Source organism: Musa acuminata, chromosome BXJ3-11 (genome assembly GCF_036884655.1).
Source record: "Musa acuminata AAA Group cultivar baxijiao chromosome BXJ3-11, Cavendish_Baxijiao_AAA, whole genome shotgun sequence".
Taxonomy (NCBI): Eukaryota; Viridiplantae; Streptophyta; class Magnoliopsida; order Zingiberales; family Musaceae; genus Musa; species Musa acuminata.
The window spans coordinates 5,815,659-5,839,592 of NC_088359.1; the positions used below are offsets into that span (position 1 = coordinate 5,815,659).

Below are 23,934 nucleotides of genomic sequence, written 5' to 3' on the forward strand. Positions count from 1 at the left end.
TAATATTTGGTGTTGATCTCCTATCGAGTCCTCTCATAAAATCACATATTTCACCTTGTCTCATGCTACAAATTCATCTTAACTGAGGAGCAACAGTTGGCTACCTCATATTGACTGATCTTTGGATTCTTTCTAGTACGAACTTATTGTGAGTCAAGTCGTCGATGTCTCATTGCTTTCTTATATATTTATTGATGCTCTAGTGATGGACAAATACCAGTTCTGAGATTTAGATCGATATCATCATCGCAACTCTCATATTTGTCATAAATTGATTACTACGTAGCCTTATAGTATTCTTCCTTATGTCTTGTCTTCTTTTTCATTATATTTTTCCTTGCCTATTATAACTTATCTTGAAATGATTTATGGACTTCTGTTGGAACTTCCTTGCATTTTGTAATGACATGATTTTCATCTATTTTTTTAGGATGGGCGCTTAAATGTCTATTCCCTTCATATCATGTTCCTACCAAGATTAAATCAAATAAATAAACCCTACTTTGTCATTATAAACATAACAATCAACCTATTTGGCAATAAATAGAATTGACTTAATATCATTAAATTTATCATTAAATATACTAATTACAATAATAAAAATAATTAAATCTTAATTAATTTTATTTTAAAGCATTAAATACGTAAATTTGATCTAATATAAGTTAAATTATAATGATATCATCATTAAATATATTAATTACACTATTAACATAATTAATTATCCTTAATTATTTCTATTTCATCACTATAAATATATCAAACATTTTGATAGACATTAAAGATATTTAATTAATCAAATATGAGGTAAATTTTGATATCATCATAATTAAATATACTAATAATATTATTAACATAGTTAATTAATCTTTAATTAGTCATCTTTCATCGTTTTAAACATATCTAACAAACTAAATTAAATAAAGGTTTAATGGATGATGCAAGACCCCATAATCAGAATATGATTAACGATTGAGATCTAAGGGATCTATGCCACCAGACGGTTGGGTGATCCTGAAGTTGTCTGACAGACTTCCCCAATAACTCTCACTCCCTACCACTGCAGGAAAAAACTGACAGAAACCTAATTAAATAGAATACTATTTTGCACTCGGTTAAGACTTCAATTTGACTCAAGAGTAGCTCTATCCTAACATATGCAATCCAAGAGATGATAATGGAATCACTCTTATGCCTAAAGCTCACAAATTAGGTGGACAAATGTGATGAACTCATCAAACTTATGAAGAGTGATTCTAACACAACTCCAGGAACAGTATTTTAGCAGAGACGGACCATTGTGTGAGAACACGCTATCAATCAGCACAGGCCAATTGCTTGAGAGATCCAACGAAATGATTCTAACAAAATACCAAATGACGTCCTTCTCAAGAACAAGATGTTGTCAGTGTTCTACTTACAATTGTAGACTACAGGATTCACCATGAGGAATTGAGCCCCAGAACCCGGTTCTTGGAGTGAAGAATGGCATCACTCGAACGCCCAGGAGTTCTCCTCCCGAACCCGTTCCTCGTCCTCGGGCGTGAACTCATTTTCAATGTTGAAGATCTCACGGATCTCTTGTGGCTTCTTCCCCTTGATATTGTCGGCAATAGCTTGGGTAGTTAGATCCAGCAGTCCTTCAATGTTCAGATAGTTTGCAGCCTGAATGCACGAGGCAAAAGGATTAACACCTCATAGAATAGTACATCCTTGCCTTCTCTGGGTTTTACAAAGCATCTTTAGTTTAAAATGTTTCCTTCAATATACCTGAAAGCAGCATACTTGCGTATCATGCAATGTTCTAAGCTTAAAAAAGAAAAAAAAAACATTATTTAAGATTTTCTAGGCACCACAAAGTTGTTATGCTACAGGTTATATGCAAATTTCTGACCATGTTCATTTTCCGAAGGGGTGATTGGAGGGGCCTCTACATTGTTCAGATATAGCATTCGACACAATTGCTCATGAGGCAATTTCAAATCATAAACGAAAGAGTGAAGAAATGATTAAGAGCATACAAACTCAAACTAGGAAGAACAAAACACACAATGAAAAGGCACTTGCATGGGTAGTCAATTACGGGATGGCTTGGACTTGCAGATGAGCCTAAACACAGTGCAAAGAGTCTTGGGAGTGAAAAGCTTCATTTGCAGCTGCTAACCCTCACATGGCACGTAAGTAAGAACTAGAAGAATTTGCAATTGCAACCAATATGTATTAAGCTTGCTGTTAGGGTATATGACCCTTCATCCACAAATGTGAGTTTAATATCAATCCTTTGGCCGTGTATGGATTATTTTGAACAGGCAATGTTGAAAAATATCTTCTTGTTGAAAAGATATTGCCAATCCCTTCTAAGATCACTAGTATTCAGTTTTGAAAGAGAACCTTTTTTTCCCCTATGAATCCACAGATCACCAGTATTTAGTGGATTAAATAAATTCTCCGTGTCATCCACCATAAGAAGAGTTAAGAACAACATCCCAAACAAATCAAGTCATCCTTTCCAATTTGTTCAGTAGCAATTCTTCAACAATATGATTGGTAGCAATCCATGAAATGGTTTTATCTGGACATCTGGAATTACATTGGTGATGGACATCTAAAGAAAAGTCAGGGGCCTTCTTGGGACACATAAAAGAACAGGTTTTTGCTTTGTTTTAGTGATGACATAAAAGGCAGAGAATGCCCTTGAATTAATACAGCTTTATGGTGGAAAAGCTCCATGCAACTGACCTCAAATTGTCAGGAACTAAATATAGAGTTCAAAACATGTGTCAACATAAAGACTGATGACTATCGTTGTAAAGCACCTATGGCAACATAAATCAAACTTAAGTCTGTTAACAATGAAAAGGTCTGTGTCATAAGAAGGTTGCGATCCAACTTCTATAAAGAAGACTGATTACCATCAATTTCGTAAGAACTGTATGATTAGTTTCCTTCAGGAGTACATGAAGAACAACTTAAATGATTTTGTTTCCTTTTGTTATAAATCAGTTGGGAGAGTGTCACGATCTGACTTGATGGACATATTATAATGAAACTAAATGACATTATGAGATTTGAAATTCTAATTTAGACTTGATAAAAAGTGGGGACATATTTCCTTTTGTTATAAGTCAGTACGGACATATTATGACCCATTTAGACCTTGCTTTTGGTCTACGAAACTAAATGACATTATGAGACTTGAAACTTCAATTTCCACGTTACTGATCATATTACAATGATCGAGGCAGAAATATCATGGATTGGGAAATCGTACCATGATCACCATTCCAATGGAGTAGACTGATTCCAGTAACTGTGGTTTGACCCCCACTTGGCTGCAGTATCCCTAAATAAACTATATTTTGACTGAAAAATCTCAAGGGATGAATAGAGGGAATAATAACAGGAAAGATAGACATGTAATTTTCCTTCTGCAATGGAGTCCACAAATAACCTAAATATCTTCTCTTGACATTATAGAATTCTAAATTTTGATCTCCCACATGAACACTTCTATGGCAAGGATGAATAGACAAACTAGAAAGAAGAAATGGTGGAAAGAAGAATTAGCTCTACCAACCTATCATTTCATCTTTAGTTAAAAGAATCTAACCCACCTACCAAAACTCTGTCACAGGAGGAAAGTATAAAATATAATGCAGCATTTCTAGTAAAGAAGAACAAAATCTAGTACCAAAGCTATCTAGTTAGCCGGCAGAGCTACTCCTAAAATAAGGACATGGTATTGAGTTTTCCGACAATCAAAAATAAATGTTGTAGAATCAGCCACAGAAAAAAGGTATCTAATTGAAACGGAAAAAGCAAACAAAAACAAAGAAGGGCACGTTAATTAAGATAAATTTAACGCGAACCTACTCTATACCTTCTTTTTTTTTTTCCAATCACAGCACTCACGTGTCATAATTGCAATAGAAGAGCTAAAGATTTCTCTACAACCAAACAAGGGGATCATCAATTCCTCATAATGAAGAACCTAAAGCAATCGATATATTAACTCTGCAGAAATGAAACACGAACTAAAAATACGAGGAGAAAACAGAAAGGTATCTCACATTACTGATGTCGACCAGGGTCGCCAGGTCGACGTTGACGAACTCAGCGTCCCAGGACTCGAGGTCCTTGTCGACGCCCCCCAAGACTTTGATGAAGGACCCGACGGCGGCATCGACGTGCTTCTTGCAGTACTCGAGCACCTTGACGAGGATATCGGAGGTGACGTTGTAGAGGGTGATGCCGCCGTCGGCGCAGTCGTCCTCGATCACGTGCTTGATGGTCTGCGACTCCATGGCCACGGCCTCCTCCACCTCGAACACGTCCCCGTCCGAGCTCCTCAGCTTGATCGTCCTCGCCATCGCCCCCCGCCCACCGCTCCGATCGAAAGCTAACAGAAAACAAACTCTGTTTTGGGGATGTTAAGAACTAACTCATTCATCGATGGGATTAACCACTTGATAAATCCTAACAGCAAACTTGCTTCCCTGAAATGGTTGGTTCAACACACGCTTCGTGAAAGGTGGTCTCGCCAGAGCTCCGAAGCGGGTCCCACACAAAATTCATCAGTTCTTTCAACAACAAAAAAGGGGTAAACTCGAGGGTTGAGGTACACACGAGTAGCCGATGTATCTTTTTATAATCAATGTCCTGCTTCATGTCACGCGTCGTGATACTCTAGCGGGTCCCGCACGAAGTTCGTCGCTTCTTTCAATAAAGAAACAGGTAGATTTAAGGGTTGTGTTTTAAACGGGTGGACAGTCCTGCTTCAACTACTCGAACTGTGATGGACGGTAGTCGATATGGCTCTGTTGCGGGTCCCACACAAAATTCAACACTTCATACCATGGACAGTCCTGCTTCATCTACCCGAACCGTGATAGGCGGTGGTAGATGTAGCTCTGTTGCGGGTCCCACACGAAACTCACCACTTCTTTCAATAAAAAAGCAGGTAGAAATGGTGGTTAAATAAATACGGTTAGACAAAATATCGTTCTATGATCGAACCGTGATAGGCGGTAATAGATATGGCTCTTTCATCATATCATTCCCATCTCGTTGGCACTAAGAAAAATAATCTCAATGAAATATTCTAATAATTCAAGTTCTGTATACCTAAGTATGCATGTTATGTAATGTCCGTACAGAAGAAGTAAATTACAAAATAACGCCAGCGGATTGAAATGTGATAGAAGTTTCCAATTCAATTGGGATGAGAGCAATCTAACGAATATAATAATATCATCCTGTATCAATCAAATGTACATTAATTATGATTACATGATAGGGAAAATAAAAAGAAATGGTCTATATAAAATTTTATGTTCTATAGTTTTCACCAAAGATTCATTCATTTAATACAAATTAATCAAAATCATATCATGAGCCGTCCATTAGCGGATCAAGGTCGATCGAGTCGAAGGGTGCAGCACAAGATCTGCTTTGAGATTGTCGATCCCTGATTGGAAGATGATGGTATTTGGGTTCTCCCATTATCGAACCGCCCGTTCGTCGTCGGATGATGACGATGCTGCCGCTGCTTCCGGCTGCTGCGTCCTCCTCTTCTTTCTCCTCTCTCAACCTTCTCCGTCGAAACCCTAACCGGTCTAGGGTTCCTCCCAGGGCTCTTCAATGCAGTTCTTATCCGGATCTGGACCCGGAGTCGCCTCCTCCTCGTGGTGAGATTAGAGTCAACCATGCCGGGGTGCGGCTGGAAGAGAGGATCGAGGTCGGAGCGGAGAAGACGAGGATCGATTCCTGGATCTCCTCTCGGATTCGAGGGGTCAGTCGAGCTCGGATTCAGTCGAGCATCCGCTCCGGCCTCGTCGCCGTCAATGGCCGAACCGTTAACAAGGTAATAAGAGCTCGAGTTTATAGTACCATTTGTTAGCAATGATCGTAATAATCGAGTCTCATAATATGGGAATATAGGAAAGATAAGGTGATGGATTTTCTCAGCAAAAGGAAAAGGAACACTTAGCATTTTCTAATTCATACATGGAACAAACAAATCGACTTGATCTTAATATATACTAGCATTTATTGTTTCAGTGAATTGTCATTATAATTTGATGTCCAAGTATATATTGATGTGTTCTTGTTTGTCGGTGTGCTTATTTTCTATTTGTATTCATCTTGGTAGGTTTCCCATATTATCAAAGGAGGGGACATGGTTAGCTGCATGATCTCCAAGTTGCAACCTTTGAAGGCTGAACCAGAAGATATGCCTTTGGATATTGTATATGAAGATGAGCATGTTCTCGTTGTCAACAAACCTGCACATATGGTAATTTGTTGTTGGTGTAGGTCAAGTTTGTTCATTTTATATTATTGATGGTATACTTTCAGCATTATTAGTATTTCATCACTGATTTAACCATGAAATGGAAGTGCTAAATTGAAATTGATATAGATGGGAGTTACAACATGGTTAGTTTAACTATGTTCGAGTGTTATATGTTAATGCTTCAAGATTTTCATATATTTCATTTGACTTTGGAGTATTCTTTTACATTCCTTTTAATTGTTTGAATTACCTATCACTCTCTACTAGACTAGCAAGCTATGACATCACACAATTATTATCTGGTATTCGCTTGCAAAGTTCCTTTGTAAGATGGACTCAAATTTTAGACAAGCCAACTTATGGGATCCTCATCTTTTGGTTATTGTTTGATTGCAGTACTCTTCAGGACATATCATGCCATCTTGCTTGTATTTATCTATAGCACGCCAGCACTATCTTATATGCATATAAGTAGCGAATTATTTAATAACAAGTCAGTTCATATTGGATTCAGAACTTGGATAGAAATCGTTCCTCGAAAATCTTACCATGATGATAGTTTCAATCACACAATCCTACAGATGTTCAATACAGATAAGATGTTGAATGTCTGGCTTGGAGAACAATTATTTATAGTACAATGCGATGCATCATTTAGCTTTGGTATGATGAATGATCCAAGTCATCTAAATCATGTTCTGATACCAATTGTGGGAGACATGTTGCCTGCACTACCAGGATGAACAAGGCCCTAAAATGTGATTCGCAAACTTGTTTATATAGCACTATATTGATGCTTTCTTGTTGAAAGAACAGAACAATAGGTCATTAGAATCCTTTGTGTGAGAGAATAATACATTTATGATGATCCATTCAAAAGCACTACTTGCTGTAAATACATTAGCTATAGAAAATAAGTTATTGTAACACCTTTCTTTATATGTAGTTATTGAGTGTAACTGAGAGAGAGATATAACAATAGCCTTTGATCAGTCCTAGTGAGAATCAAGTTTGGTGGTTTTTGGTTTCATTATCAACAAATAAATTTGTAGAATTGTCTCATTGTTTAGTGATGCCTTCATCTTATGGAAGATGAAATGTTTATACAAACGTCATATAGCAATTTATATTATTTTTCCAATTTATCTTAGAAATTTGAATGTATGAATAACCATTGAATAGGCATATACTTTACACTCTTACTGCATACGTTTTGACAATGCATTTATTCTTTTCAATTTTAAAATTGTGCTTACTGTTTTTTGTTTTCATCTTTGTTTATCATTTAATTTGCAGGCCTTGTTTCTTTTAACTGATCCACTGGTTTTTCATCTTAACTTTGCTTGTTATATGTGCTATTTTTAGGTTGTTCACCCAGCCCCTGGAAATGCTAATGGGACACTAGTAAATGCTATTCTTCACCACTGTAGGCTTCCAATAAGAGCATTTGCAAACAATATCCAAATTTCTGACACTGAGGAATGTTCTGAATCATCTGACAGTGACACTGAAGAAGTTTGTGCTGATCAGTCTTCCATGGAAGAAGTGGGCGTAGAAAATTATGAGGCTCTTGTTCGTCCTGGTATTGTGCACAGATTGGACAAGGGGACAAGTGGACTTCTTGTTGTAGCCAAGGTGAGCAGCAATTTCTGGAGATATATGATAGTTGTCTGCTGATATCCTGTTGAGCACTTTCTTTTTTTCTATAATCCATGAGATGGACTAGGAATTAACATGCTGCTCCAAGCATGTTCCAACAGACCCATGTTTGAGATGCATGGTAAATTATGTATGGAGTATCTCCACTTATGACTGGATCAGCATCTGCATCCATATTTTAGACTAATTGAAATTACTAGGAATTCCTTTTCTCTATAGGACAATTTGTACAAGGTGGATAGCAGTAAATTGCAATGTATTGGCTACAATGATCTACAAGTTCTATTGTTAGAAGTTCAACCCTTCATACTCTTCAATTGAACTGCATAGTTGCTTGATACGAAATATCTAACAGTTCATTATTTGCATCATTGTTTTTGGATTGCTATTACATGCCACTTCATTACAAGTCAGATTGTGAAAATAAAACGTGGGCTTTCATATTATTTTTTTAACTTTTTGGTGACAGGATGACCATTCCCATGCCCACCTAGCTGAGCAGTTCAAAAAACATACAATCCATAGAGTATACATGAGTCTTACTTCTGGAGTTCCTAATCCAAGTTATGGAAGGATAGAAATACCCATAGCTCGTGATTCTAACAACAGGATTCGGATGGTTGCTGTTTCTGGTTTGAATAACAGTAGACATGCTCGCTATGCTGCTAGTAGGTGATTGATGTAAATTCTTTTCTTGCATCATCCATTCTTCTTCCAATCTATATAATGCATGTTGTCTTATAATTGTTTAAGATTTCTTAACAAAATAAATTAGAGAGAGGCTACTTGGAAATGTAAGTAATGGAGTGACTACCAGTCTTCTCTTCCCTAATTCTGACAATGGGATCAATTGAACACTTGAGAGTATTGACTCTGATCTCTTTGTTATTTTCAAAAGTAATGTTGCTTTTTGATTGAAAGGAGATTCTTTAAACTATTATTTGCTTTAGTTAATTGATTACTATATTCTACTTTTATATATATTGAAATGACAAGAAAGCAATGAAATACTTTTGAAACCTTTACTTGGGCATGCTTCGCTTGAAAGAAAACTTCAAAGCATGATGTTGGGCAAGAGCTGCAATTGTTGGTCACACAATCTTAAGCTCTAAGCAGTAAGCAGGATTAACTTTCTGAGGATAAAAAAAACCTAAAGGTTTCATTAATATGATAACCAGCATTCGTTAATATGGAAGTTTTTGTTTATCTTGATTATCAATTCAAATTTGAGCTAATATTACCTTTTTGTTAAACCGAGACAGTCCGAAAGTACAAAATTTTTCTACAAATGCAACTAAAGTTGATTCTAGAACACTCAGAGCAAACTTAGGCAAAGAAAGAACTGCAGAATTTAAATTGAATTTGCATCAAGGAAATTGCCTGAAAGAAGAAACTTGATCAGGAATAATCCATTGGTTGAACGGAAATCACATTCAACCAGCTAATTTTTCCAACTCTTCGAGTTATGACAATTGAGTGGACATGTTCAGAAGAAGGATGTTTGAAAAAATTGTTGTTCGACCATAAACAGTTATCAGTTGCCACTTTCAATTGAAAAGAAAATAAAAACAACAAACTATATCATTACTTGAATAAGCTGTTACTTCTAAGCTTTGATTCCTTATTTGCTCTTATGTATCTGGGAATTCCATCTTTGATGAATTTGTGTTGTCAAAGTTTTTTATTATTTAAACTCCCAATGTGATATTTCAGAATCTATTTTGATTTTATTTTGCCGCATGTCTTTTAATTGTTGGAGAAATGTTTCTTGATGCAGAAGCGAAAATATTGTTATATTCAAGGGCATTTTGTTGTTAAGATTTCAACAGGCTATAAGATCATACAAGGCCTTGATGGCCTATATGTAGGTATCTGTGTTCTTCAGGCTAGATCTCATTGTGTGTGCGTGAGATAACTTCTCACTGTGATAGGCATGGGGACATGTTTTATGTGGTAAATAAAAATATGTTGCTCCCACACATTCATCACAATCTTTGTTTGGTGCCTGTGAAGAGCTATCCTTTGCAGTCTACTATAACCCAGGTTTTTTTTTTTTTTTTTTTTTTTGCATCGAAAGTATCTTTCACATTTGACTTGTTGATTTTAGGTACAAGGTAATCGAGGATTTCATGGGTGGTGGGGCAGCTCTGGTGCAGTGGAGACTGGAAACAGGTCGCACTCATCAGGTATAAATATGTGGACTGTTTTTCACATTAAAAAGGTTCATAGATAAAATTATAATTTTAGTCACTGACGTTGATCCGATTTATATTCCTATACTTTTGTAAGATAAAAGGATCCATTATATGCTTTTTAGGAATTTCCCGTATCCTTTAATTGAAGTTCCTTTACAAGGCCATACAAAAAACCATTTCATTACTTGTTTGATTCATCAAAATTAGCAATAATCATATTAGACTCAACCTGGAATACTTTTCATTAAATCTAACATCAATGTGCATTACTTTCTCTGGGATACACATCTATTTTGTATGTTGTAATGCTTCCATCACCCAGTAGATCCGTGCGCATGCAAAGTACCTTGGAATTCCCCTGTTGGGCGACGAAGTGTATGGAGGTACGAAAGACATGGCTCTGTCACTTCTCAGACCAAGAACTCCTCCAACTTACCATGGCCACCTCTCAAACATAATATCGAAATTGCAAAGGCCATGCCTCCATGCTTTTTCAATAGGGTAAGGATCTACTCCAAACTCATTTGATGTTGATACTCTGCTTCTCTAAGCTTACCAACTTCATGTTTTCTGTTGCTTTATAGATTTAAGCATCCTCACACAGGTGAATTCCTACAATTTTCATGCCCGCCACCTGATGATTTTTCCAAGGTATTGGATCAGCTCCGATCTATATCTGACTGTTGTGCAAAGATTTAGGAGATGGAAGCGGACCAGGTGTGTGACAGCATGAGAACTTGATCACTATATCAGAATAATGTGGTGGTTACTTAATGCAATTGTAGAACAGTTGTGATAGTATTTGCTACAGTCTCAAACTAACTTTAATTCCATACTAGAATTGGATTGTGAGGAGTGAGCCCGAGGCATCAATATGACATTTGGATGACAATATAACCCCAACACACAAGTTGTTTAAGTTGTTGGCCAACATCAATATATTTGGTTTGATGGTCTTGCAAGACTGAGCTTTTTGTATCTTGTGGACCATACAAGATAAAGGCGGTGAACTATGCATGTGGATTGGATTGGCAAGTTTAAGGCTCCAAATACATGATGTAGTGGCTATGTGAGTTCCATGGTGCACCTACCAAAGATCTACTGATGATGTCATATTCATTCACAGTGAATTCGTATACCTAAAAGATCTACTGCTGGTTAGTGAAATGTTGGAATTTGAGAACTAACTTTGTGTGCATATAATTTTATGTTAACGATACATTTGATATATATTTTTTGATTTGTATATGCATGTAGTGGCGGAGTCCAAACTCTTTGTATCCGTGTCCATCTATCTCGAAACCTTTCTCTTTCCTGCTTCACCTGTCGTGATAGGGAAAACATCTGATAGAACAGTCGGATCATGACAGTCGCTCTCATTCCTCGAACTCGGCGTGATGATCAAGTCCCTGACATGATTTGTTGTTATGATCGTCCATCACCGGCTTAGGACACCTGAACTTGATCTAAGTGGGTTGGGTAGATATATATATTATTCAACTCCCAAGTCATCTTTGTGTTTGAATATTATACCTCCTCGTTAAGGAGAAATGCATACTTCCCGGATATCCTAGACATCCATCATAGGCATGTGTGGTCTGTGCCCTAACTGTCAGTTCATATTTCAACAGAATTAACTCAGTATTCCTGTATTTGTAGCATATACTGCATAAGCTAAAGATTAACTCCACATATCTTTATCACAAGTCCATAAAGGGTATCTAAAAAGTTAGGGCTAGCACATCATTACACATAAAAACATGAGAATACATTAGAAAAGGAGATACTAAACCAAGTTGAACGTTGTCATTGGTGCAACAGCTTTATATGGCATTATCGACAGATGTATCTCACTTATTTCCCGATATGAGCTTACAACTTATGTGATATCAACAAAGGTAAGAACCTGTCCCCAACGTTCATCATGATCCTGTGCCCAAGTCTGATTTCACAAGGATGAGTTGTGCTTGAGTAGCACATAGCCAGAGAGGACAGCTCGGTTTCGCTCCTTCACCTTAGTCTGATATATGACTCTGCAAATGCAAATTCTGGTTTGGGTTAACAGACATTGTGTACACTAAGATAGAAAACATAATGGAACAAAAGACACAATAGAAAACTTGCCTTGAGCCTTCAAGCCACATCTCTGTCACTAAAGTTTCTCCAGGATATACATGTAAAAGAAAACGACCAAAGATGTTTCTCACCGTCGTCTGTTCCCCATTGCAAATACATTTTATGATGGCTCTGACAGCAAATCCAAGGGTACACAAGCCGTGCAGTATTGGGCGAGCAAACCTTGGAAGTCAATATAGGTCATTCCTTTATATGTCAAGAAGATTGATCACAAATAAAAATTACACTAAAAGCTTTTGAAACAACTGGGAGACTAGCTAATCATCATCAATCAAAAACTTGGATATATGAAACTTTACTATAAAGTAAGCTTTTGTTTCAGGAAGAAAAATACCCTAGATATTTAAGATAGGCAATAACCAAAAAGAAAAAAAAGAATGGATAAGAGAAATGATTAGGCATCCAGGGCCGCACTGTGACCACCTGAGAACAACTAATAATTTTCTATTACAGTTCACTGAGATCTGTTACAACTAGATCAGGTCTCATCTAAACGTGCTCTTTCATTGTGACACTATAAATCGTTAAAAGTAGTAGAGTTAGTGGTCATAATAGCAACATTATTCCACTTATCATAGAGCAAAGAAGAAAATAAGAACATTAAAAACAAAAACAAAATATTGAACCAAGGGCAAAAAACATAATTTTATAGCTTACCCTGCAGCCTGTGCTATCATTGGGTCTGCATGGAGAGGATTGTAATCACCTGATAACCTATATAACAGAGCCTGCGATTGCATCGTATAAAGGTATAAGTTCATTTAACAGGTAAAAGAAAGGCTTGAAGTTCCCTGGATAATGGTCATTAAATTAGAAAAGAATGTTCCATTATTAACTGGCTGTAACAAAAATGTTGAGACATGTCTGCAACACAAACTGACATATCAACAACTGAAATGGGTCAGCATCCTGATGACAATACTTGGCAAGGAGACAATTGGGTACAAGGATATGCAGGAAAAGAATAATAAAAACTGATGGTACTTATGTTGCAATTTTGTGATAATGTGGCTATTGGGAGTTGAGTTCATAATAAGCACTAAAATCATAAAAATATCCACTTCTTATATTGTTATGTTGTTTGATATAGGGAAAACAACATTATTAAAGTCTAACAAGTATCTGACTCATATAACACATATATGTATCTGATAGCTTATGAGTATTAATGCAAAAGTGCATGTAACACTCTTACAGGTATAGCTGTTACAGAAAAAATCTCATCACATGAGGATATATCAGAATTCACAACGTTGCAAAGTGACTCCTTGTAGTTCATTATGTCAAAGACCGGGATACCATTTATATTAAACTATGTTAAGACATGCTCATATTCGACTTTATCAGGGATCACAACTGTATAATTCTTATGTGCTTAGCTACAGTTGTAACACTGCTAGAAAAGTTTACACCTCATTGAACGAATCGTCTACATGGGAAATGCTAAATGGTAAATAACTAAGCAGATGCAAAAGAAAATGCATCCAGTACATAAAGTCATATGACATAACATATTAATGAAAATTAGCAAAAAATCTTCACATGTTCACTTACCTGAGAACTTATCAATAGACATCAAGTATTGGCTCCTCAGATATAAGAGACCACATTACGGAGGATATGAGAAATGAAATGCAGTGTGCATAAATTCAATAAAGAAAACAGAACAAATTAGCATATGTAAGATCCCATATACATAATCAGCAATCTCAAATTCTCAATTAAATCTATGCATAAGTAATATATCCAAAGTATTGGAAAAATCAACATTGGTACAATGGCTCATGCAACAATCAATCTGTTGATCAAAGTAACAAACCTGAGATTGTTGGATAGTATCTTCATATACTACAGTAGGTTGATGTTTGGGAACTGAAACATGTAAAATCTGAGTATCTGGGTAGGTTTTATATGAATATGGATGAGATGAGCTTGAAAAACCTCCAGAACCACGCAAGTAGATTGTGCTTCTGCAGAAGACAGGCAGTTTAGAAGATGTTGCTCAAAAGCTGCCACTTGGTAGTGTAACCATTGGCATCCCACTGACCTGTTCATGCACAATGCTTCACCAGATTCTTTCAAATAACTTGTAGTTTCAAGCTCAATAATAGTCGCTTTGCCTGTACAAAATTTACTAAAGTCCATGTAACTATAACATAAATCCAAAATCTAACATAATTTACTACATGTTTAAGAAATATCGATTTCTTTCCGTAAGCATGATAAGAACAAGGTGGAATGTATTCCCATATGTCACAGGACACGTGAAAAAATAACTGAAATAAGCAGTTTCACTTCGACAGAGTAATTTGCAAGTAGAAAAAGTTAGAAAAACTAGAGCTGAAGATCAAACAAGAAAAAAACACACCTTTGTCATGCAAGCCAGCAATTGCTACCTTATTTACAATCTGGGGGAAGAAAACACGAGCGTAAATGCTATAGTGCTTACTGGATGTCAAACCCGTGAGTTGGCAACTAAAGTAAACTACATATAATTGACAATTTAGATGACTGAAATCTTACAGAGCCACTTGAAGGTAGAGGCCGAAAGATTTCTATGTATTGTTGACCATGCAAAAGAAGCCTAGGATCATATCTGCATAAAGAATGCAACACTTAGTTAAGCAATGCGACAATAGAACAAATTTTTGGATCAACTTGAAATGCTAAGACAACAATATGCTAGTATTATCAATAATCAATAATATAAATAATATACATGGAAATTACTCACTGCAGTCCACTAACTTTTTCAAGTCCAAGACCTTCTGCAAAAGGAAAGAGAGCCGCAAAAGTGGGCAAAACCTACATTTTCATGATTTCAATAAAGAGAAGTAATTTGTATCTCCAACCAGAGTAAGCACCGACCAAGATGCAAGATGATGTAGACTTCAGAGACTAATAACATGTCATAGATTTACAATGATCTTAAGGGCTTAAATCTATTATTCATAAAACAAAAATGGAATAAATAAGCAAACCAGTGAAACCAATAAGTGTCATAGCAGCACCACCAAACATAAGGGAAGGCTTGGTACATCTGTTCATAATCACCCTATAAATCATGCTCTATCTGTAGTTTGATTGATTCAGTTATAAGAGTCTTCAACTCAAACACTATTGACTATGACTCTAATTTACAAATTTCCAAGGATCCAATTTATTCTATATGTTCAATGTTGCCTTCCTTTTTACAAGAACATTTTATACTGCTCAAAACGTACACTACAAGCAACGAAACATCCATCTAAACCACAGCTAAGACTCATTAAGATGTTGACCAAAACTTAGGAAAATAGATTATCGAAGCACTTGCCTCCATTTACGTATTGTTTTGCAGTAACTATTAATAGAAGCAAATTTTAAATCCAAAGCTACAAAGAACAACTCTAGAAGGCAAGGATTTACAATACCATAAATTTGCAATTAAATAGGATGCACAAAACTTTGTGTCTAATTGAAGGGTTAGACCTCCTCCATTACTTTTAATAAACAACAACAATCGAGCCTCTAGCAGAGACACTTTTACCTCTAAACAAGTGTCGAACATGTTACACAAAACCCAATCGAAGTATGAGACGAAGAATAACTCTACAGAAAGCTTCCAAATGTAACCTGGATGGACTTTTGCCCGTTCCTATGGTAAACGTAGTTGAGCTCCTTCTCGTCCACTGCATCTCCAGCGCATGCTCCGACCCCCAAAGCATAGAGCGCCGCATCTCTATTCGCAACAGAGACGACGACGACGATAAAAAAGAAGTGACAATAAAGAAAACGAAATAGAAAAGGGAAAGCATTTTATCGAACAGGAAGAAGGCAAGTAAGCCGAGAGACGCCGGATCTTGACGCATCGAACAAACCTTTCAGTATAGCAAAACGAAGTCTGCGGGAAATAAAAGGAAGAAAGGATCAAAAGAACGAAACCGACATCACCAACCAAGCGACCAAATTCCTCGAGGACAAAAGCCTCGAGAAGAGAAGTGGGATAGATCACCTCGGAGAACTTGTGAGAGATCACCAGATCGGGATCGATGGCGGGCGCCGAGCGATCGGAACTCGTCATGGCTCGGTCTCCTCGAGGAACAAGAGAGAGAACCCGTGCAACACTCTTAACAGATCGAGGAGACGGAAACGAATAGTGATCGCGCCGCCACCGGTGAAAGAAATATCGCCTGCGGATTCAGTGGACTACGCCAAACGCAGTACACTGAGTTCCACCAGTCATGGCCTGCGATCCGATTACGTGTAAAGCTCCACATTTCTCCTCATCAAAAAAATATAATAATTGTTTATACTTATTAAAAAAAAGCCAAACTAAAATATTAATTAAATGTCGAAACTCGAAATAGTTAATTATTATATTAATAAATAACATTTCTTATTTTCAGTTATAATTTAAAACATATTGTATAATGATTAATTTTTATATATTAATTTAAATATTTTAAATTATTTTTATTTTAAATTATTTTCTCCAACAATTTCAATCTTTTTTTTCAATATCAAGTAAAAAAAAAAATGAGTACATCCTCCATAGAAGAGAACACATAAAATTGAAGAGAATCGATCAATCTCTCTTGCAAACAAAATACAAACTATTATGAACTACTAAATCTCGATCAATTTATGCATTGCTTAGCCTCTCGATACACATGAGAGTAATTACATCGATAAAAATACATCAAATAAAAAATATTTCATATAAGTGACAATGAATACTGTTTGTGTAAACTATCTTGAGTCGTGGCCTCGGGGCCGACGCGGCTCGGTTCGGGTCCGGATGACGGGGGATCTCCAAAGGGGGTTCCTCAGAACTACTGAGATCGCTGGCTCGGTCGGTTCGGTCGTGGAGGTGGGTCGCCGTTTCCTCTAGGAAGGGGCTCCTTGCCTGGTGGGTCCAGAGAGAATCGCCTCGTCTTCGTTCCTGCGCACAGGTCGGGTCGGGGTGCTTGACCCGACCCCTCCGATGATCAAGTTAGTTCAAGGTCGCATGATGTTTTTTTTCGGTGTTTCTCTATTGTTCTCCCTTCCGCTTGTTTAGAACGCGAGGGTATTTATAGGGAAGTTTGGTGTTACCAGGTGTGCCTGCCCGTAGGGAGCAGGATCATACATCTGACAGCGTCTGACACCGCTGTTGGCGTGGCGTGAGGGGATAGAGCCTGAGGAGTCGTTAATGGGCCTCGGTTGACGTTTCGGCCCGTGTTTGTCAGGTGCTGTCAGTCCGACAGAGACGTGGGGTATCAGCTGATGTCACGTGAGTCTTATCATAATTATCTACCTCATCAAATACGAACCACAATCTCTTCATCCGGCTCAATCAATAGTCTAAGCACTGCCTCATACTTTGCACAAAGAGACCTTCTTTGATAGCAGCTGTTTCATTTAAGATGTTCTCCTTAGCATTCCCCTGCAAGAACACATTAATGAGTCCTTATGATGAACCATAGGGCTCCTTCCGCCGATTGCTCCCATACGAGTTCAGTTTATATCAGCCATTTGACCATGACATGAATCACTATTTCTGGGTAGGCCAAAGAGCTTCTGTAGTACCCATGTTGGCTGCGTCACCGTCCGAAGGGGCATACCGATCCGACTGCACGTCGGAGCTGCCGCGATAGAAGGCGTCGTTTTGGCAGTAGCCGTACTCGCTGCAGAATTGCCCGCCGGAGCACGACTTCCCTCCCGCTTCCGGTCCACATTGCTGGGCGACGCTGCCCAACGACGAGGCCACGCTAAAGATGGTCAAGAACGAGAGCTTCGTCTTCCTTTATGGTCTCCAGGAATAGGAAACGAGGATGGGAAGATGGATCTGGAGGATCGCATAGCTTATATAGAGTGGCTTCGAGTACTACCGCTGCATCATTGAAATCCCAAACGTATACCTTGGAGAAGATCTGAAGAAGACCTACGACTTCGAGACTTTGCACCGCTTGCAATTACTATAATGTCCGTGCTGCTATGACTACCAACTACGACAACTCATCGAAGGCCTATCAAAAGAGCCATCAGTTTCAAGGGGACATAGCCACATGCAACTACGACAACTCATCGAAGGCCTCTGGAAAGAGCCATCAGTTCCAAGGGGACATAGTCACATGCCACGTAGCTCAACCATGAATCTTAGGTCATTGTTAGGTTGACAGCGCGTTCTATGGGAGGTATGATCGCTACTAAAAAGAGGTAGAAAACTATATTAACAAGGGCAAAAAAAAACTGTAGCATCAACGTGATTGAAGAAAAAAGAGTAAAAAAATAAGAGAAGGAAAGAAAAAAAAGAAGACAAGGACAATACAAAGAGAATATTCTCAATCATCTAAGTAGTATTCTCATCTCAAGTTATATCATATCGTAGATTCTTACTGTGATTACTTGAAAATTTTTTGGATATTATGCACAGTGATATAATCCTTATATCCCAATTATTTTCTTGTGATTGTTATTTGGGTTTTGTGCGAGAGACTCTAATATTTGTATATTCATTATTTTTATAGTGAATTTTCTTTGATTTACCCTATGGTTTTTACCCTTCACGTTAGAGAGATTTTTCACGTAAATCTTGGTATCATATTTTATTGTAATTCTATTTAATTCCACTGCATGTTACGACCTACTTGTATTTGTTCGTATATAAAGTTTGTTCTCTCTTTTTATCCCATCAATTGGTATTAGAGCAAGTTTTTGGTGATTTAATTTTTTGTGTTCAAACATGAAGATCGATAGTGTTTCTCGCATGATTAGCTTGCATGTAAACAATTGGATGATATGAAAACTATGAATGAAAGATCTCTTGTATTGTAAAGATTTGTATGAACCTTTGTAGGGAAATAGTGCAAAGCCCACAACTATGACAGATGATGAGTGGAAGAGGTTAGACAAAAAAATGATCAGTTTTATTCAACAGTAGCTCAATAACAGTATCTTTCATCATGTTTCTACTGAAAGTTCTACTTATTCTCTTTGAAAAAAGTTGGAAGGTCTCTATGAAAAAAAAAACAACTGGAACAAAGCTTTCTTGATTAGAAAACTTGTAAACCTGAAATATAAAGAAGATGGTTCTATTGTTGAGTATTTAAATGAAATATAGAGTATTACTAACCAATTATCCTCTATGAAAATGTCTCTTGATGATGAGTTGCAAGCATTGTTACTTCTCAGTTCATTGTTAGAAAGTTGGGAGATACTAGTGGTTTCCCTCAGTAATTCTATGTCAAATGGTGTTATCACCATGTCAAGTAACAAGCAGTTTATTGAATGAGTACTTGAGAAGAAAGAATTTACCAACATCTTAAAATGATTCACAAGTACTTATCCGTTTATTGAATGAGTACTTGAGAAGAAAGAATTCACCAACATTTCAAAATGATTCACAAGTATTTATGTCAGAGAACAAAGGAATGTCAAAGTCCAAGGATAGAAGTTGTTCACGCATGGATAGAAACAAGTCAAGATCAAGAAAAGATATTGTTTGCTATAATTGTGGTGAGAAATGACATTATAACAACCAATGCAAGTAATCTAAGAAAAGTAAAAAAAAGAAAAAAGAAGTAGAGTCTACAGAGTTAATAGATAATACTACAACTATAATGCAGGGTGGTGATTATTTAATTTTATCTCATTCTAATGATATTTTCTCTTTTGTGTGTCAAGATCTTGAGTGGGTGATTGACATAGGTGCTTGTTATCATACTACACCACGGAGGGAGTTTTTTGCTACCTACATGTTTAGAAATTTTTGTGTTGTCAAAATGGGCAACCATGGCACAACATACATCATTGGCATGGGTGATATCCACGTAAAGATCAACCTTAGCTGCAAGTTAGTGCTTAAGGATATGAGGCATGTGATTGACTTAAAGTTGAATTTAATTTCAATTGGAAGACTAGATGATGAAGACTATAATAGCATATTTCACAGAGGGTAATGAAAGCTCAATAAAGGTTATCTTGTTATAGCTAGTGGAAAAAAATGTCACACCTTATATATGTTGTAGGCTAAAGCTTATGGTGAGCAACTGAATGCTACAAAGAAAGACTTCAACATGGAGTTGTAGCATAGATGACTAGGAGACATGAGCGAGAAAGGGTTGCAAGTTCTTTCAAAGAGAGAGGTATTGTCAGACCTCATAGGTATACATATGAACTCTTGTATTGATTGTTTGATTGGTAAACAACATAGAGTTTCATTTACTAGTCATGTTTTATCTAAAAAATATATATCTTAGACCGTGTTTATACAGATATATGTGGTCGATAAAAACTCTTGGTGGCTCTGTTAATGTTCTTGGCATCAATGGTGTACTTTATTTTATCACTTTTATAGATGATTTTTCCAGAAAAGTTTATGCCTATGCTATGAAGATCAAAGATCAGGTTATTAATACATTCAAAGAGTTTCATGCCAAAGCTAAAAGAGAGACAAAAAGATAATTTAAATACATAAGATCAGATAACGATGGTGACTATATAGGATTGTTTAATAATTATTGCAGGTCACATGACATCCAACATAAGATGACAATTCCTAGTATATCTCAGTATAATGCTATTGCAGAGATGATGAACCACACCATCATGGAAAAGATCATATGTATACTTTCACAGGCCAAGCTACCCAAAAAGTTTTGGGATAAAGCTTTGAGGACTGTAGTTGATGTGATCAACTTATCACCCTATACAACCCTAGATGGTGATGTTGCAAAGTATGTATGATCAGAGAAAAATATTTCCTACAAGCATTTGAGAGTGCTTAGTTATCATGCATTTGCACATATTCCAGACAATAAGAGTTCCAAGTTGGATGGTAAGACTAAAGAATGTATTTTTCTTGATTACTCACATGATCAATTTGGTTACAAGCTTTGAGATCTAAAAAAGCAAAATGTGTTTAAAAGTAGAGATGTGGTCTTCTTTGATGATCAAATCTTTGAGGATTTGAAGAAGAAGGCACCAACCAAGACTTCTACAGAAGGATTAGAAAATTATGACCCAGTTATTCCTCCAATACATCAGGGTGATGGGGAAGATATGTAGGAAGACAATGTAGAGCCTGATGTTGATGTACTTGTAGGACATATTGAGCAAGAAGAAATTGGGAAGCAACATCCCGTAGAACCTCAGTTGAGAAGATCTTCTAGACAACGTCAACCTTCTAGAAGATACTCTACAGATGAGTATGTGATGTTTATAGATGTAGATGAACCAGAGAGTTACCAGGAAGTAATTGAAAGTGAGTCGAAAAAGAAGTGGTTAGTTGTTATACAGGAAGAGATAGATGCTCTGCAAAAGAACTACACTTATAATTTAGTGCAACTAACAAAGGGAATGAAGACCTTGAAGAACAAGTGAGTTTTCATATTGAAGACTTAAGAATATTGTTTTCAACTAAAGTACAAAGCTAGATTGGTTGTGCAAGGCTTTGGTCAGAGAAAAAATATTAACTTTGAAGAGATTTTTTTATGTTGTTAAAATATCTTCTATTCGTATTGTTCTTGGTATTGCTATTAGCATGGACTTAGAGGTCGAGTAGTTAGATTTGAAGACAACTTTCCTTTATGATGATTTGGAGGAGAAAATTCATATGGAGCAAATAGAATGTTTTAAAGTTAAAGGTAAATAAAACTTTATCTACAAGTTGAGAAAGAGCTTATATGAGTTGAAGCAAGCTCCAAGACAAGAAAGTTTAATTCATTTATGATTGAAAATAGATATAAAAGAATGGTTTTAAATCACTGTGTGTACATCAAATAGTTTGGTGAGGATTTTATTATTCTCTTACTTTATATTGACGACTTGCTTATATTTGGAAAAGATATGTCTACAATTGACAGGTTAAAGAAGGAACTGAGTGAGTCTTTTGCAATAAAGGACATGGGCCAACAAAGCAAATACTGGGCATACAAATTTTTCGTGATAGAGAAAACTAGAAGATTTGATTGTCATAGGAGAAATACATCGAGAATATATTAGAAAGATTCAATATAAGTATTGCAAAGCTAGTTAGGTCTCCTCTTGTAAGTCACTTCAAGTTGTGCTCAGAACAGAGTTCGTCAAGTGATAAGAAAGAAAAATGCAAAAGATTTCTTATGCTTCAGCAGTTAAAAGTTTAATGTATGCAATGGTATATACGAGGTCGGACATCGCATATGTAGTGGGTATAACTAATAGATTTCTTCAAAATCTGGGCAAATAACATTGAGCGACAGTGAAGTTGATCCTTAGATATCTCAGAGGAAACTCTAAAGTTTGTTTAAGCTTTGAAGATGGACTACCTATATTGACAAGTTATAAGATATGACAAGAGATATAGATACAAGGAAATCCACATCAGGTTTTGTACTTACTTTTGCAAGGGGAGCTATGTCATGGCAATCCAGATTGCAAAGGTGTATTGCTCTCTCCACCATAGAGGTAAAATATATTGTTGCTACGGAGATTTACAAAAAAATATTATGGATGAAAAAATTCTTACAAGAATTGGGATTGAAATAGGAAAACTATATGGTGAATTATGATAACCAAAGTGGCATCCATTTGTGTAAGAATTCAACTTTTTATTCTAAGTCAAAGCATATAGATGTCAGATACTACTAGATTCGAAATGTACTTAAAAAGAAACAGTTACAACTTTAGAAAATTTATACAGATGATAATGGAGCAGACATGTTGACAAAGACCTTACCAAAAGAAAGGCAGAAGATGTGCCGACAATTGGTCGGCATGGTTTTACGTTGAAGAGTAATGAGACAACCTCTCTTATGGGTTGAAGGGGGAGGTTGTTGAGCTGACAGCCCATGAGTTTAGCCCATAGCCCACCTCTCCTTTTAACCTAAATCTAGACTTAATGAGGGGGGGTGTGGTGTCTACGAAAAAGAGGTAGAAAACTATAGTAATAAGGGCAGAAAACTGCAACAGCAATGTAATTCAAAAAGAAGAGAAAATGATAGAAAAATAAGAGAATGAAAGGGAAAAAGATAAGGATAACGCAGAAAAACTGTTCTCAATCATTTAGGCAGTATTCTCATCTCAATTAGATCAGATCTATAGTAGATTCTTACTGTAATTACTTGGGGAGATTTTATATATTATAGCTAGAGTCCTAACAGAACGGTGATGTAATCATTGTATCTCAGTTATTCTCTTGTGATTGTTGTTTGGGTAAAAGATTCTGATATTTATATATTCATTATTTTTATAGTGAATTTTTTCTGATTTATCCTATCATTTTTACTCTTCATATTGGAGAGATTTTTTACGTAAATTTTAATGTTTTATTTGATTATGATTTCATTTAATCCACTGTATATTACAACCTACTTATATTTATTCGTATACAAAATTGATACTCTCTTTTTATCTCATCGCTGAATACCTACAATGAAAAGGAGTAGCCAGCTATTTGCTAATCTTACTACGCGCCTCACAAATCAGAGGTGACTGTTGTGCTAATCTCATGCTGCGCCTCACAAATCAGAGGTGACTGTTGCTGTGTTGTCCCTCTTTGCCTCATGAGGTGAGTCCACCAAAATCCAAACATGCACGCGACCACAATGGCTGCTCTCTCAGTTCCAGCTAGATGAAAGCTCCACTCGCCACATGAATTGTCCTTCCTTGTCTGTACCGTTCCCATTTATTTGTGCTCAAAGCACATCA

General features: G+C 36.6%; 3 protein-coding genes across 6 annotated transcripts; 1 reads left to right on the forward strand and 2 right to left on the reverse strand.

The window, feature by feature from the left end:
• Nucleotides 1–1,319: 1,319 nt before the first annotated feature.
• On the reverse strand, nt 1,320–4,473 carry LOC135652341 (SKP1-like protein 1A). The gene is made up of 2 exons (XM_065173185.1): nt 4,071–4,473; nt 1,320–1,665 (listed from the first exon to the last, which is right to left on the reverse strand). Exons 1-2 carry the CDS (start codon nt 4,368–4,370, stop codon nt 1,492–1,494), a joined length of 474 nt encoding a protein of 157 aa, XP_065029257.1. The 5' UTR covers nt 4,371–4,473; the 3' UTR covers nt 1,320–1,491.
• Nucleotides 4,474–5,486: 1,013 nt separating this feature from the next.
• On the forward strand, nt 5,487–11,111 carry LOC135652394 (RNA pseudouridine synthase 2, chloroplastic-like). Of its 3 annotated transcripts, XM_065173273.1 has the most exons (8): nt 5,493–5,863; nt 6,152–6,295; nt 7,661–7,930; nt 8,424–8,626; nt 10,062–10,140; nt 10,475–10,650; nt 10,734–10,866; nt 10,989–11,111. In XM_065173273.1, the coding sequence occupies exons 1-7, from the start codon at nt 5,528–5,530 to the stop codon at nt 10,846–10,848; spliced, it is 1,323 nt and encodes a 440-aa protein (XP_065029345.1). In that variant the 5' UTR covers nt 5,493–5,527; the 3' UTR covers nt 10,849–10,866; nt 10,989–11,111. The 3 variants fall into 3 exon arrangements, with proteins under 3 accessions (XP_065029346.1, XP_065029345.1, XP_065029343.1); XM_065173271.1 differs by having other exon boundaries at nt 5,494–5,863; nt 10,734–11,111; XM_065173274.1 differs by lacking the exons at nt 10,734–10,866; nt 10,989–11,111 and having other exon boundaries at nt 5,487–5,863; nt 10,472–10,608.
• A 784-nt stretch (nt 11,112–11,895) lies between these two features.
• LOC135653438 (enoyl-CoA hydratase 2, peroxisomal-like) lies at nt 11,896–16,441 on the reverse strand. Of its 2 annotated transcripts, none has more exons than XM_065175413.1 (11): nt 16,280–16,441; nt 16,146–16,168; nt 15,901–16,006; nt 15,020–15,090; nt 14,809–14,881; nt 14,654–14,693; nt 14,333–14,405; nt 14,105–14,255; nt 12,943–13,013; nt 12,274–12,447; nt 11,896–12,182 (listed from the first exon to the last, which is right to left on the reverse strand). In XM_065175413.1, the coding sequence occupies exons 1-11, from the start codon at nt 16,346–16,348 to the stop codon at nt 12,098–12,100; spliced, it is 936 nt and encodes a 311-aa protein (XP_065031485.1). In that variant the 5' UTR covers nt 16,349–16,441; the 3' UTR covers nt 11,896–12,097. The 2 variants fall into 2 exon arrangements, with proteins under 2 accessions (XP_065031485.1, XP_065031486.1); XM_065175414.1 differs by having other exon boundaries at nt 16,093–16,168; nt 16,280–16,344.
• Between the last annotated feature and the right edge of the window lie 7,493 nt (nt 16,442–23,934).

Coding starts and splice junctions, on each gene's coding strand:
- LOC135652341 (XM_065173185.1), bottom strand. CDS start 4,370: ATGGCGAGGACGATCAAGCTGAGGAGCTCGGACGGGGACGTGTTCGAG. Junction 1,666..4,070: donor CCCTGGTCGACATCAGTAAT/GTGAGATACCTT, acceptor TCGTGCATTCAG/GCTGCAAACTATCTGAACAT.
- LOC135652394 (XM_065173273.1), top strand. CDS start 5,528: ATGATGACGATGCTGCCGCTGCTTCCGGCTGCTGCGTCCTCCTCTTCT. Junction 5,864..6,151: donor ATGGCCGAACCGTTAACAAG/GTAATAAGAGCT, acceptor TCATCTTGGTAG/GTTTCCCATATTATCAAAGG. Junction 7,931..8,423: donor GACTTCTTGTTGTAGCCAAG/GTGAGCAGCAAT, acceptor TTTTGGTGACAG/GATGACCATTCCCATGCCCA.
- LOC135653438 (XM_065175413.1), bottom strand. CDS start 16,348: ATGACGAGTTCCGATCGCTCGGCGCCCGCCATCGATCCCGATCTGGTG. Junction 15,091..15,900: donor ACGGGCAAAAGTCCATCCAG/GTTACATTTGGA, acceptor ATGAAAATGTAG/GTTTTGCCCACTTTTGCGGC. Junction 14,256..14,332: donor GAAGCATTGTGCATGAACAG/GTCAGTGGGATG, acceptor TGTCTTCTGCAG/AAGCACAATCTACTTGCGTG.